Below are 20,635 nucleotides of genomic sequence, written 5' to 3'. Positions count from 1 at the left end.
CCATCACTTCCATAATGAAATCACAGATGGCTTTAGCCCTTGGGTCATCTCTGGCAAACTCTGTTGCACTTTTCAAACGCCACGCCACGCCACGCCACGCCACGCCACGCCACGCCACGCCACGTGGGCCCTGGGCTTCGTAGCGATGCTGGCTTTTCAGGTGGCTGATAAGGTTTGATGTGTTGAAGCGCAATGTTTTTTCACCTCATCGTGGAATGTTTGCAGAGCAATTGGTGCAACTAGCACGTGATATGTCTTCCTTTGAAACAGTGAATGTTTGTTTGCAATCGCTATGATTTAAATCTGCATATTAATTTCATTCCAGATTGAAAGGGAAGGTTGAACAAACATGATAAAGCAGCATCCAAAGTACAAAAACACATACGAGCAGCAATAAAGCCTCATTTTCAGGGGAATCGCCACTCTCTCTTCCTGACACGCACATACATGGACAGGTTTTCACAGAGCAGGGGTCGGAACACTAATATAAATGAAACCTTCGACATTAAACACTCTTAATACACAACATAATCATGAAACGTACTTATTCTTATAACTCACACAGACCAATGAAGAACTTCATGCCTTGTCTCCTTCCTTCTTTCTGCTATGACGGTGCGCTCTGTGCTATGAAGCGTTCAGGTGCGCTCGTAATTGTGACTGTTAGGCGCTAATTGTTTTTCATTTTTATTCACGTACCCCCAATGACAACTGCCGTACTTCTGCGGGTACCCGTACCCCACTTTGGGAACCTAGGGTATAGTGGATCCCCGATTCAGCGTTCACAGCCTAAATTCCTGCATTGAAAAATGTGACATGTAGTACTCTCCACTGGTCACTAGGTGTCAGTAATGTTACTGTAATGTTCAATGAGACACATGTTTTCGTGGCAGGTTTGAATTATTTTACAACAGGCACAATAATCCCTGCTAAAAATCCCAAATAAAAATACGGGCTACTGTTGCGGCTCGAACCCAGGAAAAGCTGAAACTCAACTCTGAACCAGACGTCACTTCCTGTCTATCCCTCACTCAGCTCCTCTAGCAGTCTTATTTATGTCTTAAATGGCGTATTTTCTGTTATTATGTCTACTATATTGGGTGTACGAGTGTAAAGGTGACTGGGGGGGTGTTATTTCATGTCTAGAGGACTCTAATAATGCTAAAAACTGAATTTAGAAGGTCGTAAGCAGGTTTTCTATGCTGTAACTGCAGAAATATTCCATTTATAAATAAGGAATCCTACTTACCAATAAGCCGCAATAAACGAGGGACTACTATTCTGTGAAGACCTGCTGTTGCACAACTCATGATCTCTAACTGACGGTATCTCATGGTATTTTTAAGGACATGTAGCCACTGCATTGATTTCACTGTCAAGCCCCCACAATCGTATCTTTATTCAATTACTGATTGAGACATGACATCCTTGCATTCACTGTACTCGGCAGTACTTAATCAAGGCCATGTGACAAGCAAGTCTCTGTCAAATCGTTTTCCTGACAATGTTTAACACTCAGAATCACTCCCGAGACTTGCAGCCCGTCTCTTTAATGCTGTGTGTCACACTGTTAATATTAAACGGCCCACTGGTTTATTTATGCGCCTGGGCTGTCACGAAGACGTGCTCCTTTAAGGAATGTAACCATCTCGTATCAGCGCCCCGGCGGCCTCCAACGCGCTCAGATGGTCAGTGACGGACACACAAACAGACATCTGATTATTCATGAGTCCCCCACAATTTTTAGACGAACGGGAGGTCTGACGCCAGAACAACCTCGTGCAGATGCACGATCTCGACGGCATCCAGCACTCTCACACCGCATCTTACATAACACCTCTCCACATCACGCACGCCGGGCTACAACCCATCACCTCCTGTTTGGTGCATCGCGTTACTAGGCAAGACTGTGCACATGCAGCGGAGATTCAAAAATACACAGTATGCTTCATAGAGTACGCGAGTATGCAGTACAGTATGTCGTTACAAGTCCAGGCAACACTTTGATGACACGGGAGGACATGCACACATGCAAGCAGCTCTGTACCTGACAGTGGCAAAGGGGTCAATTGAACCGGTGTACTCTGAGAAATGAGCCAAAAGAAAATTCCCGCACAGGTGAATTTGGTAAAAAAAAAACAAAAAACAAAAACAAAAGTCCTCTTCTGCATTCGGGAGACCGCGTGAGGAGTGTGGTGGGTGTGTGTGAGCGGGAGAGTGTGGTCTGCAGGGCACAGAGACAGCGAAAGCAGGAGAGAAAGAGAGAGAGCGAGCATGCACAGCAGGGTAGGCAAAGGCGAATCAGTATTCTGAACGCACAGATGGGGACAACGTGGAGGCAGGGACTCTGCTGGAATAATCATAGCTTTGCCAAGTGCTCTGAAACATCTGGGCTTTGGAGCTCCTTGAAACACTCACTTGATGTAGCAGTCACGCCCCTCTCTATTGGTGCCCATGTCCCATCCATTGGGGGGTCCCTGCGAGGCATTCCAGGTCCCTGAAGGGGGCGGCCAGCCTGACGACTTGGTCCTGTGACTGCGAAGGATAGAGGAGGAAAGGAATCAAGTAGGGGTCGGGGATGAGGCTTGATGAGGTCCAGAGGCATAAGTGGAGATGTTTTGATGACTTTTTCAGTTCAGACTGGGACTTCTTATCCATCATTCATATTTCTTGAAATAGTTTATCCTGCTCAAGGAGAGTGCAGGATCCTATCCCAGCTGATTTATAGTCCAAGAAACCTGGCACACTCTGGATGTATCACCTGTCAATCACGGTGCTGTCAATCAAGACCTTCGCACAAGAACGCTTTTAAGTGAAGGTGGATTAACCCTTAAGAAGTCCTTTAAATATTCTCACTCATTTGTTAGAATAAGTCATGTGTGAAATACATTTCAAGAAGTATTTGGTGATTATTATTATTATTATTATTAGCCCCTGAGATGGGTCAGTGATTGGCAGCAACAAAGATTCCCATGCGTTATTTTTCCTACAATGTCAGATTTAAAAAAACCTCACAGTCAAGGTCTGAGCAGCAAAAAAATAAAATAGAAATAATTCAATAAACAAATATTTCAGTATACAGGTATCCCTCACCACTTCTATCCCTCAATAAAAAATAATCATAATCATTCATAAATCATATTCCGTGGTTGAATGCAGCCTATTATTAGCCAAAAATATGCACATTTAAGCAAATGATACATATTTGTTTACCTAATTAAGAGTGTTCAAGCATAAAAATGGCTAAATGAAGTAAAATACAAATAGAAGGCATTCAGACGTTGTGATGATATGTAGTATTCCTCACTGGTCCCTAGGTGTCAGTAATGTTACTGCGCCAGACTTGATTGACGGAACGACAGGTGTGAATGATCTCACAAAAGGCACAGTAATCCCTAACACGAGTTACTATTGCAGCCTGAACCCACACCGAGTTAAAACTCAACTCTGCACCCGCCACGTCATTTGCTGCCCGCCCACGACTCACATTTATAGCAACACACACAAGCACATTATCTTATTTCTTATCTAGAAACATCTTCTAAGCCAATCTCAACAGCTCAGGTGCGACCGTTTCAATGCCCTGAGATTTGTGTAACTTTCTTCATAATATAAGTAGTCAGTTCAAACCATTTGCTAAATTATGATGAGATTTTAAAATACTTAGATTGGGGGATGAATTTTTATACGCTTTGGACCTCAGGGACCTGATGGTTGGCTACGGCCATGATTAAAAACTCCTTGCCTGGAGTTGATATCAGCCAAAATGAGCTCAAAGGGTGGGCTGACGCTATTTTTTTTTTATTTCTTCCCGCCAGTTAGCATAACGGAAATAGTTGGGGGGAAAATGCAGAATAATAATTCACTCTGGGATATCTGAATCATAATGGAAATAAATGAGCTGTGGACTGTGGCGGGGTGATAAGAAGCCCAAGTGATGAGATTCAAGCGTGATCAACTGGGCACAGTTGAGTCCAAGAATGCAAATGAATTACATAAGCGAGACACACACGCCTCACTCTTGCCCTTGTGACAGGCATGAAATTGGCTTTTATTTCTAGAAAGTCAGCACATTTCTATAAAACATGCCTTGAAAAACTCTCCTCAAAAGAACTTCATTTGATGTACTTAAAAGCAAAACTCAAGTGGACTCTGGCGTTTATCTGAAAATAAAACCCGCCATTGCCCAGAAGACGGCAGCTAGCTAAGTGTATTAAGGACGGTGGCAGTAGAGAGCAGGAGAACTTTTGTGTGTGTAAATAAGGAAACATTCAAGGCCTTGGATGAATAAATGTTTGGCTTCACCCGTCACATTTCAGTAACCATTTAATTATATCTTCTCACCTGAATGAAACGTGGAAATACTTTAATGTAATCACTGCACAGCTTGTAGAGATTTACATTTACTGCCCACTGAAAATCGCTCAACATACAGCCATGACACCTCATGTCCAAATTGTGTCCAAAGTGGGAATACTTAGTGTGAATCCATTGTGAATAGGAAATCTGTACTGTTATATAAGCTGCACAGTGATTATTCTAAACTACAGTGGTGTGAAAAAGTGTTTGCCTCCTTCCTGATTTCTTTTTTTTTTGCATGTTTGTCACACTTGAATGTTTCAGATCATCCAACACATTTAAATATTAGCCAATGATAACACAACTGGACACGAAATGCAGTTTTTAAATAAAACCTTTTATTATTAAGGGAGAAAAAAAATCCAAATATACAAGGTCCTGTGTGAAACAGTGATTGCGCCCCCCCCCCAAAGTAATTGACATTTATCAGTCTGGAAAAGGCTATAAATCCGTTTCTAAAGCTTTGGAACTCGAGCAGCCCCGTGTGTGCTCATACTTTTTCTCCTCCTTTCTTGAATGTCTCTTGGAGATGAATAAATGATCTATGTACTGTATGTAGATATGCTTATAAGTAATATATATTTAAAGAAAAATAGCCTGGATCTCAGCTTTGTGAAATAGCAGCGCATTATCAGTATGAACTTTGGTCTTTGCTCTTTTATTCGATTTGTGCTGTTGTTATTTATTTTTATTTTTTTTGCATTTTCCAAATATTGAAATGTTCTTCTTGCAATTATGACTTTACTCCATAATATTTTGACTTTATTCCTGCAATATTATGACATTTTCCCCAACCTCATTTTCTAAAAATGACTTTATTATTTGTTTTGTATGTTTGTCATAATAATACAACTAAAATAAATATTTGTTCTTTAATATTTAAACTACTCAAATGGCATTATTTTTCCACATATTATAAGTTTATTCTCTGAATATTTTGATTTTATTCTTTTGCAATTACAGCTGTTTTTTTTAATTTATATTTATTTTTATCCAACTGTTTCAACGTCCTTCTGTTCAATTGTGACTTTATTCCCATAATATTGTGACTTTATTCTCCTAACATTATAACCTTTTCCGCAACCTAATTTAAAAAATTTAAACTTTATTCGTTGTTTTGTTTGTTTCGCATAATATTACAACTTTTAAAGGAATCATTTGTTTCCATGAATAATTCCATTAAATGCTACTAAAATGATGTTATTTCTCTCATATATTACAACGTTATTCTCGTACGATTATGACATTTTCCCGTTAGATTGCAACCTTTTTTTCTCAATAATTTGACTTTATTCTTCTAAAATTACAGCAGATTTTTCAATTATTATTATTGAATTATTATGTATACCTGCGACAGATACAACTTAGTTTGGCCTCACAGTTGAGTGTTGTTCCACAAGCTGCAGGAGAATTCTGATCTGTAATTGGATAAATGTTCTTTTTTTTGGCCTGCACCTTGTCTTTCCCACGTCGTCGGTATGAAAGCAGTGGCAGTAAGTTATGTCACTTCAAAGGCTTGTCTTCCGTGTAACAGGGCTCTTCGCATCCATTATTCAAAGCCTCCCTGTCTCTCCCTCTAAATGCCTCCCTAGTTATTGTAGCGGCCATAATAAGTTGTGTGCAGTGCCCTCTGCGTCTGCATGGGTGCGTATGTTAATGCGGCCCGTGCCCGCCAGCGTGCCCCTCTGCTCTCATGTGTGCACGTGCCTGCGACATGAGATGTGAATATCTCGCCCTCTCATCAGCAAGCCAGCAGTCTTTTGCTTCAAAATACATGACGTGTTAAAAATGATGTGTGTTTTTTGCCTCCACGCACACTACTGTAGTTCATGCGAGGCGTTGTGTTTCTTTTCCCAAAGCAACAGTGTATCTAAGTTTCCAGCTGCATGGATTTACTTGACACACAGCACATTTGCTGCGAGAAAGCCTTGTGTGGTGTATATTTAGAACACATTTCCTGCAGCTCAGAAGATGTGTGTGGACAGGAGAGCGAACAGTCTCACACTGTTGGAGCATCAAAAATGAGGTGCATTTGGTATTTTACATTTTTCACATATATCCCAACAGTTATTCATCTAGTAGCGTGTCTCTTAGCTGCGCTGCTTCCAGTAGTTGTATGTGTATGTTCGACTTTTTTGTCCAGTCTGATTCCAGCTTCTTTGTGTTGCCATGTCAAGCTAATCTGCCAAGGGCCTTCAGAATCAGGAGTGCTGGCCCATGTCACTTAAACACTATTAGCAATGGGGCTGTTTCTTTCACCAATCAGATTCACCTCACACTAACAGCAGCATTTTTCCATCCTCTGATTGGTTGATGTCTGTAAGCTTGTACCTCGCACTCAAAGGTGACACTGACAAAATGCAACGCTGACATCGCCAAGAAAGCACGAGACTTCAGGAAGCGGGGAAAGACACAAAGCACTTGGAGCACCAATGGCAAAATTTACATCGAGAAGAAACAAGATTGCTTGTTGGCAGAGATATCAACGATCTGGATACATATTACAGATCTAATTACCATGACGGCAAGAAAATGGAGGATACAACCCACAAAGGAAGAACCATGCAGTTAGAAGGATTACATCCAATCAAATTTGACTTTAATGTCATCGTTGCAAAGTCCTGCCCAACAAAGTACTGAGTTAGGAATTAGGAACCCATGTATCTACAGTCAATGACACTCACAGTAAAATACAAAATACGGCAGGAAGTGGATCCGTATATCAACAGGGGAAAAAGGAAGAACTTTTTTTGTTTGTTTTTTGTTAAAAAAACTAGTAATGCCATGATCGTAATAATACTATTTATTTATTATGTTATCAGCATGTTTGTATGGAAGAATAAGTAAACAGTGAATTAGTGTATGTTGGATATAGGAAGTGAACAAATGTATTAGCAATTGATGTAACACGGAGAGGGGATTAAATAGGATTAAATAAACTCTGCTTCCTCCTGCTCCTTTTCGGACATGTGGAATTGTGAATTGTAACTTCAAGCATTCAGTGTAAACTGTATGCATGTTCGAAATAAATTCAATTATAAGCATAAGCATAACCATAACCATAACCGTAACATTACAGAACGAGGAACAAAACAGTCTGTGTATAAATAATATAAAATAATATTTACCAGTAATTCATTTTGGATATACCAAAGAATAAATTGCCAATGAAAAATATTTATTCACAAGCCTATTTTAAGTCCCACATTGGCAGTATATAAATTATTTCAATGTCATTTTTCACTAACTGTCCACTCAGACTGTGTCCGGAAACCACTTTTGGGTCTCAACCCACCAGTTGAGAAACCCTGCTGTGGTCGATAACACAACAGATGATAGGACAGGACTTACAGTTTCAGAAGCTCTGCCTTCAAAATTTGGCTCCCAGTTGACAAACGGTCTCTTTAAGTCCACAAAGTCTCTCTCTCTCTTCCTACTGTATTATCACAAGAGCCATACATGTGTTGATCTTTGATTTCTTGTTTCTGCAAGCTTGCCATTGAGCTCCAGGCTTGCGGAGATGCTATATAGGGGTTCAGCCTCCGGTGGGCGGTGAAAATGATCTTCCCTCAGCTCACATTAATAAATGATGGCTGCACAGTCGCATCAGTCTAAGTAGTCGAGTGGCCAAGTGGGTAAACCATGCTGCACAATTCATGAGCAGGTTACCCAAGAGTCACAGTGTGGACGATTCAGAAGTATAGGTCCCTCAAGGATATCGATGAGCACTCTCAAATACTTGTTTTTGCTTTGTACATCACCTTTTACTGACTACTTTAAAATATGCAGTGTCAAAACTCAGGACCTAAAAGTGGGTCTCGGATCCATTCTGGGTGGGTCGTGAACAGCAAGTCAGAAATGACATTTAAATATGTAATATACAACTGATGTCTGGCTTATTTTCAAGTAAATTTGAGCAATATTTTAGTCATCTTCCTCGTCAGTGCACATGTATAAGAAAAATATCCGATTTTGTGGTCTTTTTGAAAGTCAATTTTAATTTAGGCATTGTTTGTATGCATGCAGTTAACATGTTTCCTCACTTCCTTGATAAAATGCCTCAATATTTTTTCTAAAATGCACGCTGGATTTAATTCTGTGTGTTAATGTTTCAACCGATGAGTTGATTTAAAAAAAAAACCCAAATACTCTCGGTTTGACTTAAATAAAAGTATACAAAATATAAATAAATGAAGGAATGAATAAGTATATCAATAAAAAAGACAAATAAAAGTGTCAAACATAATTAAAATAAAATAAAAATGACTTGAATCAAAGTGTGAAAAATAATGAATATGAATACAAATGAAATAAAAGTGTGTTGCGACTCAATGACTGTTTGAAAACGTGGGTCCTAGGTTGAGACCATTTGAGAGCCCCTGCTCTGTTGCACTCTTGTCATATCCAAAATGCAAGCGCACATGCAGCACTTGCGTCACATTAAACATGAACGTCTGACCACAATAAAATCCAGTCATTTAAACACTTAACATTTTCAACATCTCAATTAGAACCGTGACAAATGGCAGAGCCCGATCGTCCAAAGTTATCAGTAACTAAAATTTGGAGGGAATTAGTTTCAATTGTACTTTGTGGGAGACGGGGACAGATGACTTTTCAGTCCTTCATCAAATATGCATGAACAACGTGATCCTTGCTTTATCACTGTAGTTCACTTTCGCTTTCATCTCTTTTGAATAAGTTGAGATGAAGGCTTGCTAGCGTGTTATGAAGTGAGGTAATCCTGTTAATGTGCAGGGTAACTATGCATGGTAGACGAGCCACAGCCATGAGAAGCACATCCCAACACACACACTCAGGACAGCTTGCATAATTCCCACTAATTATGCCCATTAGTTATATGAAACCAAAGCAAACACCTGCAGCCCGTTGTACGTTTGAGAGCATTATTTCTACAACTGTGTGAAACCATTATGAAAGTGTAACCCTGTGACTCCTTTTTGCACAGAACCACTTTGTCATATTTATGCGTTGTGTCACAACTCTACCTCTGGCTCATGTGGCTTTCCCAGCATGCATTGCATCAAGGCTGGGAAACAACCCCAGAGCCATGATAAGCTAGTCCAGGAGTGTCCAAACCCTTTCCACCGAGATATTAGCGGCGTCATGATACGCTCAGCTCACGAGAAGAGACGATACACGATTCTTTGTTCACGAGAAGGTGACAGGACGATATTGTAGCAATACCTTTAAGAAAATGTACATTTTGAAATGTTTTTTTCCACAGATTGAAACAAAAACTAAAAATAATAAAAGTTGAAATAATGACGGCAGTTGTACAGTAGCTGCTACGACTAATCATTTAAGTTGACGTGTAATTATGTAAAGACACGTGTAAAACAGATTGCAGTAGATTACTTTCATGTTTACGCTAAAAGAACTAAAGTTCCTATGATGCTTAGAGTGCAGTATCCGGAAGGAGTGGAACAGACGCTACTTGTTTTGATAGAAGAATGTAGAATTAGTACAGCTGCTGCTTGGACATTAACGCGGCAGCAGCTGTTCAACTCCGATGGACAAAACAGCCACGCGTCACTCGCCGAGGTAGGTTGGATTGCAAGGTTTCTAGTGTGCGTGCAGCACTTCATGTGCGGTTACAATCCTGCCTTAACCACCTCCACTTCCATATTACGTGTATGATCATTCACAGTGTTGATGCCTGGCTGCCCTGTTCTAGAGAGACTGCTTCTCTCGAGATCTCATCTCGTGACAGACATGCTTGCGATGTATCTGCATTTCCACAAGAAACTGCATCTCAACTTTGTGATCGAGGTGAAAAAACATGTTAGTATGAACTTCAAGACCCCGAGATACTTGAAGTCCTCCATCTGGGGCAGGACCTCATTCCCAACCCAGAGGGAGCAATCCCCCCTCTTCCAACTGAGAACCACGGCCTCAGATTTGGAGGTGCTGAGTCTCATCCCAGAAGCTTCACAGTTGGCTGCAAACCGCCCCGGTAAACGCTGACGGTCACAGCCCGATGAGCCCGTCAGGACCACATCGTCTCCAAATAGCAGAGACGAGATCCTAAGGCCCCCGAACTGGACACCCTAGAAATTCTGTCCATGAAAATTCTGAACAGAAACCCCAATTCCGTTTTATTTTTCTCCAAATTCCGCTTTTTCTATTTACATTTTTTTTTAATTCTGGTTTTTACCTTTTACACTTATTTTACCAGATGGAGTGTGTGCTTTTTGGGTCAGTGAATAATGAAATGCAAAAATCCGTACATTTATTGATGCGTTACATCATTGGACAATTTTGCCCAGTAATTCAGAAGCGGATGTTGCTTGGCTACCTTTTCGAATGGGATGCCCGCCTCTGCAAACATTTCTATAAAATGATCTCAACTATAACGGCCATGATTGCGGTTAAGGAAGACGTAGTCACAGATGCAATTCCTGTAATGTAAGATATTTTTTATGACACTGGACAATTAGACAGGATGTCGCCAACAGCGCTCTTATTTTGAAGGCCGGAAGTGTATTGTGTGTGTTGAGAATGTCTGAGGATTAAGACGAGCTGGGTGCAAGAATAAACGTGCCTCTTGTCTCATTTCACCCAGAACTTGGGCAAAACGCTCGCTTGCATTAACAAGCGGTACAGCAGTAAACACGCTCACACGGCCGCACTAGCACGCTCCGCTGTAAGAGACGGGTTGCAACGTTTTTGTTTCAAGTCGCCGTTTGAAGATGTTTCGTTCCGGAGGGGGCTAGTGTCTGTGATGAGATTCCGCCACGATTGAGCGGTCCGCCGGGGAAATACTTCTCACCACAAACGTTCCTTTTCCTCACAATGTCAGCATTTCATTCACATGATGATTTCCGTGAGCTTCCGCGTTTTTAACAGTAGATTCCGTCTTTATTGGGCAATTCCGCGATTCCTTCCGCAGTTGAATTAACGCGAAAAATCATAGAGCCCTGGTATCATTCGGGGAGCTAGAGATTTATAAATGCAAACTAGCAAAAGACTTCTTCCCAACCGAGTCAGAGCTTTTCTTCCTGTCACACGCGCACACACCGTTGACCTGGAGAAATGCAGCCACGACAGAGGCCCACTGCGAAAAGTGTGTCAAAGCTTGTTAGCAAATTAGCAAACAACAGAGCAGGAGTTAGGATGCTAATTTTAAGATAATGGTGGTCAATGAAGCGGAGTCATCAACCAACCGTCCAGCAGCTAAGAAATATTGTGTCTACTACAAGTACTTTTCGTTACAGATATGGGGCTGATATAAGTGTGAATGTGGGTGTGAAGAGTTGTTCGTCTGTATGTCTGTACGTCCCTGTGATTGACTGTCGACCAGTCCGGGATCCGGTCCAAGTCAGCTGGGATAGGAACCAAGTGCACCATATGCATTCTCTTCATACAGCTCTCCACTCGTACACGTATGAGTGACATACAGTACACTGATGCAGAATAGACTCTAATGTGATTCTGTTGAGTATGAAAGCTTTGGAACGACAGCAGATGAGCGCAGCACCTCCCGCAAAGAGGCCCGTGGAGAAGCGGCTCAGACAGAGAGGGACCTCGATGATTAAAGGCTTTATTCCTCTATGACTCATTTTGGTTTTTAAGAGCAAAAAACATGTTTTTTGTTTCCTCCTACCACCTTAGATGTAATCCCTCGGTCAGGATGAGCGCTTGTTCGGACCACATTCATTCTCTGCTCCTTAAATAGTACAGGCAGGGGATTGAAAGATATTGACTGTGCTAAACTTGTAGCTTTAGCGTTTTAAAACCGGAATTTTTTGCCATTGCCAGCAATCTTTGTCATACACATCGAGCGGAACATTCATTTAGTTTTAGATTCATTACGTTATTGACTTCAAGGTTTCATCGCAGCCAGCTGTCAATCAGTGACACTATGCTGCACCGCCCCTTTTCGGTAATATGGTCACCTCGTTCCAAGACGGCACCAACCACAATGTCACAACATTATTCACTGAACCAGGAAAAGACCACAACTGGCCAACTTTTGTATACAGTCCACGGCAGGCGTGTGCACGCGTTCCTGCTGGGGCCACATGCTGAAAATGAAAGGATGATTTGCTTAGAAGTTATCAAGAAAAAATAGCCTCCATCTCGGCTTTGTGATAAGGGTAAAATAACATATTGTTAACAGGAACTTTGGTCTTTCCCCCATTTTTGCTGGGTTTTTTTTTGGGAATTTCCAACTATTTCTTTTTTTTCTTGTAAATATGATTGTATTCCCGTAATATTAGGACTTTATTCCTGTAATATTAGGACCTTTTTCCCCAAACTAATTTTCCAAAAATTACAACTTTCTTTGTTTGTCATCATATTATTTTTTTCCTCATAATATATATAAGTTTCTCCACGATTTTTTAATTTATTCCCCCTTTTTTGTCCGCTAACTCCTCCCTCATTTTTCAACCGATTCACAGCATTCAAGCATCAAATCGTTCAGCTCGTTCGGGAGCCATATGAGACCATTTCATTAAAAAAAAATAAAAATGCCGTCTTGTAAAATTGTGACTTTTTTTGGAGTTACAACACAGCGTTTTTCTCTTAATATTTTGACTTTATTCCCGTAAAATTACAGCTGTTTTTTTTTCCATTTCTGCTGTTGTTGGGTTTTAAATTTTCCTATTATTTCAACTTTGTTCTTTTAAATGTTCTTTTCTCGTAATTATGACTTTATTCCCATAATATTTTGGCTTTATTCTCGTAAAATGTTCTCGTCATAATACGACTTAAAAATGTTAATATTTCAACTTTATGCTACTAAAATTACGTTATTCTCATAAAATTACTGCTAATGTTTGCATTTTTTTGCTGTTGTTTTTTTTTTTTTAGTTTTCTTGTTTAAATTATATTTCTAGAATGTGCCGTGGGCCAATAAAAACACAGCACCAGGCTGCAAATGGCCCCCAGGCCGTACTTTGGACACCCCTGGTCTATGGAGACTGTTGTACGCTACATCGTATCAACCTTCAGCACGTCGCCTACGATGCCGCCATAACTCGCTCTCGATGCTAGCTGCATCTGTGTGTCCCTACTTTTCGGGATGAATACTGTGTTTGTCTTTGGTAGAGCTGGTTTTGTTGCTATGGGCAACCAGGGCATCCTCAGCAGCTCTCTGTATAGAAAGAGGTTGTCTTTTTTCGTTGTTGTTGTTAGCTAATCTCCTCTGGGTGGGAATAAAACTGAATCTGGGAAGCCTCCCACCCACTATGAGCCCTGGATATTTAACTGCAAGAAAGAGAGCCTCCGAATCTCGCTGTCTCCCAGAGAATCAGCAGAGAGAAGTAGAAATGAACGTTGAACGAATGCATGTTGTGTTGGTAAAAATACCTTTCAAAATTAAGAGCAACAGATAAGAACTTCATGAGCAAAATAAGTCAAACTGATGACTAAAACGCTGAACATTGTACTCACCAAGGGTTATTTATTGCAGCACTGTTACATAATAATGGTGCATTCAGGTGTTCTTAAGAATATATGATGTCACTACATTGACAAGAAAACATAAGATGATCCCTCTTTTTCGAGAGCTTTTTAGCAATCACGTTTCGCTCAACAGTTGTTTAGTGACTCTGCTTCATTGATCACCATTATCTTCAAATTAGCCTCGTAACTAAATTGTTTATTGCTAACTTGCTAACGACCTTTGACATGCACTTTTTGCCCCAGGGGGTCTCTGTGATGTGATTGCATCTCTCCTCATTGCCTGTGTGACCGGAAGAAAAGCTCTGACTATGACTCACCATGGGAAGCAATTATTTTTGCCTTTAAACACCCATCACTAAAGTTGGTAACACTTTAAAATAAAGTACACAAAATTACAGTAGTTAATGAGGAACCAACCTATCTAACCCTGCCGTTAAAATTTGCGAAAGGCGGAAGTGACGGAGGTCTCGCACATGTGGAGAACCGATCGCATTTCTGGTACGGATCTTGTAGTGACACGGGAAATGCATAAAACGTTCACAATTTCAAAAAACTAGTTAACCAAAGACGTAAATTTAGACACAGATTTAGTACATTCTCTTTCTGGTTTAGCATGCTAGCTTAGTGCTATTCGCTAATCTAGTCTTTCGATCCCTTTCGAGCAGTAACAGGGATCACGCAGCGGAACAGTTAGCAGATTAAGCGCTGCTTTGACGCTGTAACGAAGATGGAGGCGTTAAGAATAACCGTACCGATTTCTCCTGTCTTGAGTAGTTTGATGTTGAAGTCAGGCGGAAGTTGTCAGCCCAGCTTTCGAGACTGACCAATGAAAAGGCTTCTAACATTGTTCAGAGGAGGCGCCGCCCACAAGATTGAGGTTGAAACGCAAACAAAACTCTTACGAAGCGCAAACACAGCAACTTCCGGAATTGCAAATTAAGCCTCCGGAAATGCAAATAAAACGGCAGGAAACAAACAAAATGTATAGATTCATTTGGATTTGTCAACGAAAACAGCTATTTCATAATTTTGGTTAAAAAAAAAACATTTTGTTTGCAAACATTTTTTTTTTCAAATTCATTATTTTTGTTTGCAAATCTTTTTTTTCAACATTTTTTTGCTGTCATATTCATTTTTTGTTTGACTGGATGGAAAGACACAAGTTTCTCTCCATACTTGGGAAATTTCCAACATTTTCAAATGCAATTTCAAATGGTCTGATTTGGTTTGATTTAGCCTGTGACTGTGTGAGCGACTTAATGTTAAAAACACACAGATCACAGACTTGTGGTGGAATACGGACATGAAAATATGTTTGTAATGATGAGGTCAAATGGACCTGCAGCGCGATTTCTACGCATCGCAATACACCCATGACTCATGCAGGTTGTTGGCGTGACTTTATTTACCACTTCTGCATGGAAACATCACAGCTGAGCGTCTTTTGTGGTTCAAAGACCAAACAAAAGAATCAGAATCATCCAGATTTGTCGCATGGAAAACAAACAACACCATACTTGTATTCCTCAGAAGTAGATGTCTGGAATAAATGAGGAGATTCCCCATAAAATGCTCCATCAACTTGAGCAAAACTGCTTTCTGCTGACTTAAATTCTTGTTGGCAGCTCAAAGGGTGGCGGGGCTAAAAAAAAAAAATGTCGGTGTAGCAGGGAGAGCATTTTCCTGGCCCTTATTAACGCTGACAGCATGCAGTGATGTCGGCGGTCCGCTGGGAGCCGCCTCATAAACGCCATGTAACACAGGAGCAACGAACTAGAAAACTGTAGCCTCTTTGACAAGCAAGATTCAAGATTCAAGATTCAAGAGTTTTATTGTCATGTGCATGGTAAAACAGCAGTTATACCATGCAATGAAAATCTTATTCTGTTCATACTCCCAAGAAAAGAAAGGAAACACGAGAAAGAATAAGAACATAGAAACATAAACACATAAACATATATACCAATAAATTAAGCAACAACAACAGAAGAGACATTAATACAAGCAAATAATACAAATAAATAAATAAATAAATAAATAAATAAAGTGCTATGAGTGTGTGCGTGTGTTGCGTGCGGCGTGTGCGAGTGCTTCGTTGAGAAGCCTGATGGCCTGTGGGTAAAAGCTGTTTGCCAGCCTTGTGGTCCTGGACTTCAAACTCCTGTAGCGTCTGCCTGACGGTAGGAGTGTGAATAATGAGTGTTGTGGATGTGTGCTGTCCTTGATGAGGTTGTGTGTTCTGCGTAGGACTCTAGATTTATAAATGTCTTGCAGTGAGGGGAGGGCTGCCCCAACAATGTTCTGTGAGGTCTTGATCACCCGCTGGAGTGCCTTCCTATCACGTGTTGTACAGTTACCGTACCAAACAGTGATGGAGGCGGTAAGGACACTTTCGATAGTGCATCTGTAGAAGCAACTCAGGATTGTGGTGGACATGCCAAATTTCCTCAGTCTTCTCAGGAAGTACAGTCTCCTTTGGGACTTCTTCAGAATTTGTTGGGTGTTGTGAGACCAGGTGAGGTCCTCGCTGATGTGTGTGCCAAGGAACTTGAAGGTTTTCACCCTCTCCACCTCAGTCTCATCAATAAACAGGGGTCTATGTGGCTCCTTTTCCCTTGTTCTTGGGTCGATGATCATCTCTTTAGTCTTATCTGTATTGAGAAGGAGATTGTTATCACGACACCAAGCTATGAGGTCCGCCACCTCTCTTCTGTATGATGTTTCAACACCACCAGTGATCAGTCCGATGACTGTAGTGTCATCCGCAAATTTAATGATGCTGGTGTTGTTCTGGGAGGCCACGCAATCGTAGGTGAAGAGCGTGTAGAGGAGTGGACTCAGCACACACCCCTGTGGGGTCCCAGTGCTCACAATTCTTGAGCTGGATGTGCAGTTGTGGACTCTGACTGACTGGGGTCTGCCTGTGAGAAAGTTAAACACCCAGTTACAGAGGGAGGGAGACAGGCCAAGTGTGAGGAGCTTATTTGTGAGTTTGTGGGGGCAGACTGTATTAAAAGCAGAGCTATAGTCTATAAATAGCATTCTGACGTATGTGTCCTGGCCCTGTAGGTGAGAAAGGGCTGTGTGGATGGCAGTGTTGACTGCATCATCCGTGGACCGGTTCTGGCGATATGCAAACTGTAGAGGGTCCACAGTTGCCGCCGGGATGCTCTTTTTGATGTGGGTCATGACTATTCTTTCAAAGCACTTCATAACAATAGGAGTGAGTGCTATAGGGCGATAGTCATTCAAGCAGGTCACGTTGCTCTTCTTGGGTACGGGCACTATGGTGGTGGACTTAAAGCAGGTCGGTACAGATGCTTGTGCAAGCGACAGGTTAAATATGTCAGCAAGCACATCAGCTAGCTCTGATGAGCAAACCCGAAGTGCACGTCCTGAGATGTTGTCTGGCCCTGCTGCTTTTCGTGGGTTTGTTTTGTTTAGAACCCTGCGCACATCAGCTGATGTCACCATGAGAGGTGAGTCCTGTGTGCTCCCCAGGTTCAGCCACCCTCTCTGCTCATCAGGAGTTTGGGTGTCAAAGCGGGCATAGAACTCGTTCAGCTCATCTGGAAGTGTGGTATGGCTGGACGTGGCTATGCTACTCTGCTGTCGATAGTCAGTTATGTGCTGGAGCCCCGCCCACATGCGCCGAGGGTCTGAGGTGGAATAGTAGCCCTCCAGCTTCTGTCTGTACTGTCTTTTGGCCTCCCGTATGGACCTCCTCAGGTCATATCTGGCCTTTTTGTAGTCATCAGCGGTGCCCATGACAAATGCAGTCGAACGAGCACGTAGCTTAGCCCTTACATCACAGTTCATCCACTGTTTTTGGTTAGGGTATTTTCTGTAATACTTGGTGGTGGTAACAGTCTCTATACATGTGCTAATGTAGCCAGTAACAGCAGAAGCATATTCATCCAAATCAACAGTACAATCTTCCCTCCCCGCTGCAGTTTTAAACACATCCCAGTTTGTGCAGCCAAAGCAGTCCTGAAGTACTTGATCAGTTTCTTCATTCCACACTTTAACTGCTGTACGTACAGGGGGAGCTTTTTTAAGAAGTTGTCTGTATGTTGGATAAAGGAATATAGAGATGTGGTCAGCCTTACCAAAGTGGGGTCTTGGAACAGCCTTCAAAGCACCTTTCATGTTGCAGTAGACTTGGTCCAGGATGTTATTTTCCCTTGTGGGAAAGCTCACATGCTGGTAATATTTGGGGAGGACAGTCCTGAGGTTACAGTGGTTGAAATCGCCAGATATAATAAATACAGCGTCTGGGTGTTTGGTCTCGTGTTTATCAATGATGTCATGCAGGAGGCCTAGTGCATTAGCAGTGTTAGCTCGTGGTGGGATGTAAACAGCAGTTAAATACACAGCGCTAAACTCACGAGGCAAATAAAAAGGTCTGCATTTCACTATCAGCAGCTCAATGTCCTGCGAGCAGTGCTTTTCCATCGTCTGTACGTCTGTGCACCACCGTTTGTTTACGTAAACACAGACACCGCCACCTCTGTGTTTACCAGACGCTAAAGTCCGATCTCCCCGGTAAGCAGCAAATGATTCCAACTGGATCGCCGAGTCCGGTATATCCTCCGTCAGCCAGGTTTCTGTGAAGGTGAGGACACAGCATTCCCTGATCTCACGTTGAGCTGTAATCCTTGCTCGTAGTTCGTCCATCTTGTTTTCAAGAGAGCGGACGTTGGCTAGCAGCAGGCTTGGTAGCGGTGGCCTCGTCGCTCTAGCTTTTAGCCTAGCATGCAGGCCGGCTCGCTTGCCTCGTTTACGCCTCGGATGCTTTGCTCGCCGGGTATTCAGCTCACCAGGCCCGCAGGCTGCTGCGTTCTCTCGGCGCAGAAGAAAGGCAAAGTCTGAGAGGCTAAATGAAAGTTCGTGGTGGACCCTGCCGATGTTCAAAAGTGTCTCTCTGTTGTAATGTACTGCGTGAGTGTGTTGAATGTCCAAAATGAACAATAAAATAGCGAAAAATAGAAAAACACGGGAGAGTGTCACAGAGACGTCTGCCACGGAGGGCGCCATCTTTGATCGGCATCCTCAAGCAAGGTGCACCGTGTGGACAAAAGTATTGAGACAACTGGCCGTGACACCTAGAGACGACGATTTTGTGCATTTTTGAGGTGTAAAGTCACCGATGTATGACCTGAAAGAGGGCCTGGCTCAAAATGGGCTTGCGGTCGGGACTCTCAATTCTTTAACATCACACTCACACTCCTACGTCATGTCATTCATTCATCATAAATAACAGTAAAGGTTACGCTAATAACTATTTGCTTTGTCACCGATAACACAAACGTTTTCTTCAGATGGCTTAGCATATTTTGACTTGACACTGGATGGTTTCAATGTACAAAAGTTAGCAATTTTTCAGTGGAAAAAGTTTGGCTACGCCTGGATGAACTGATTGGTTACTTTTGTGTGCCCATACTGTCGTCCGTCCCCACTTAGCGCTTCAAATTTCGCCACTTCGCTTTATCACAGTATTTACAAAAGATATGAATTAATAAATCATGCTATTTTGTGGTTAAATACGGCCTATTATTAGTTTTGTAAAATGTGCATATTTACGCACATTTTACATCATTTTGGCCTAAATTAAACATTTTTAAGCATAGAAATGGTTCAGTTAACTAACATACAAATATCAGGATTCAGAAGATGCATTCAAAGACGCTGGGATGATATGCGGTATTCTACACTGGTCACGATGTGTCAGTAATATTATGGTCATTTTCGGTGAGACACGCGAGCACCAGACTTGATTGGCGGAACAACAGCCTTTTATTGCAGGTTTGAATGATCTCACAACAGGCACAGTAATCCCTAACAAATTCACTAATAAAAACGGGCTACTATTGCAGCTGTAACCCACGACAAGCTAAAATTCAACTCTGATCCCCCGACGTCACTTCCTGTCTGCGTGCCACTCAGCCCCTTCCCCCAGAGCACATTTATAGCAACACACACGAGCACAGGTTGACTTATTTACTCTTATTATGTCTACTATATTGGGTAACATGAGTGTAAAGGTGTTGTTTCATGTCTAGAGTGCTCTAATAATGTTAAAAAACATATTTAGAAGCTTGTTTTCTGTGCTCTAACTCAGAAAATACCTCATTTATAAATAAGGAACCCTTTGCGGAAATAAATAACTCTGGAACCAATGAACTCCAATAAACGAGGGGTGACTGTATATGCCATGTTTGCATTCGATCTTGTGTCACCAACAGATTGCAGGGTTATTCTAGTCACATCTTACAGAGTAAGCCTATGTAATTGTAATAAAATTAAATCAGTGGTCTTTCTACTGGAGATAAATCCCGTAGGAGGATTAATGTCCACTGGGCCAGATCAAGTGCATCTAGCAAACCCCCAGACATACTTTCATTGGGTGAATTCCTCTGCATTTTGAAATGTTCATATACTTCCCATTGCCACTAACGACACACTAAACCCGGGGTGGGAAACCTACAGCCTGTGTGCCACACACAACCCTCAAGAGCATCTGATCCGGCCCGGCAAAGTCCCAAAACATTTAACCCATAAATGCTCATAATACTGCAAATAATGATAAACATTTGTCAATTGCGTCATATTTTCTCTAGACTATTTGCGATTTGCTGAGCAATAATGTCACCAAGAATGTCTTTTCGTAAAACTTGCATGCGGACATTTGAGGTACCTGAGCTGCATCAGGTCCCGCATCCGCCCCCACTTACAGTACATCTAGCCTACTAGTTTAGCCCATCATCACATCATTTCACATCACTTTTCCCTCTCCTCCAGCATCACACCATAACTTGCAACCATTTTGTTGTAATTCTGTGAT

At 41.7% G+C, this 20,635-nt stretch overlaps 1 protein-coding gene across 9 annotated transcripts in view; it reads right to left on the bottom strand.

Moving 5' to 3' along the window:
* Nucleotides 1-20,635, bottom strand: part of frmpd4 (FERM and PDZ domain containing 4) — a 60,579-nt gene that overhangs the window by 23,341 nt on the left and 16,603 nt on the right. For 7 of the 9 annotated variants that reach the window (XM_054786833.1, XM_054786834.1, XM_054786838.1 and 4 more), the window contains exon 2: nt 2,419-2,535. In XM_054786833.1, the coding sequence (XP_054642808.1) occupies nt 2,419-2,535 (117 nt within the window). Of the gene's footprint in view, nt 1-2,047; nt 2,323-2,418; nt 2,536-20,635 lie in introns of those variants that run through there. The other 2 variants (XM_054786837.1, XM_054786839.1) reach the window with 2 other exon arrangements.

This window comes from Dunckerocampus dactyliophorus, chromosome 9 (assembly GCF_027744805.1).
Source record: "Dunckerocampus dactyliophorus isolate RoL2022-P2 chromosome 9, RoL_Ddac_1.1, whole genome shotgun sequence".
NCBI lineage: Eukaryota > Metazoa > Chordata > Actinopteri > Syngnathiformes > Syngnathidae > Dunckerocampus > Dunckerocampus dactyliophorus.
This window is presented reverse-complemented; position numbering and strand designations above follow the sequence as displayed.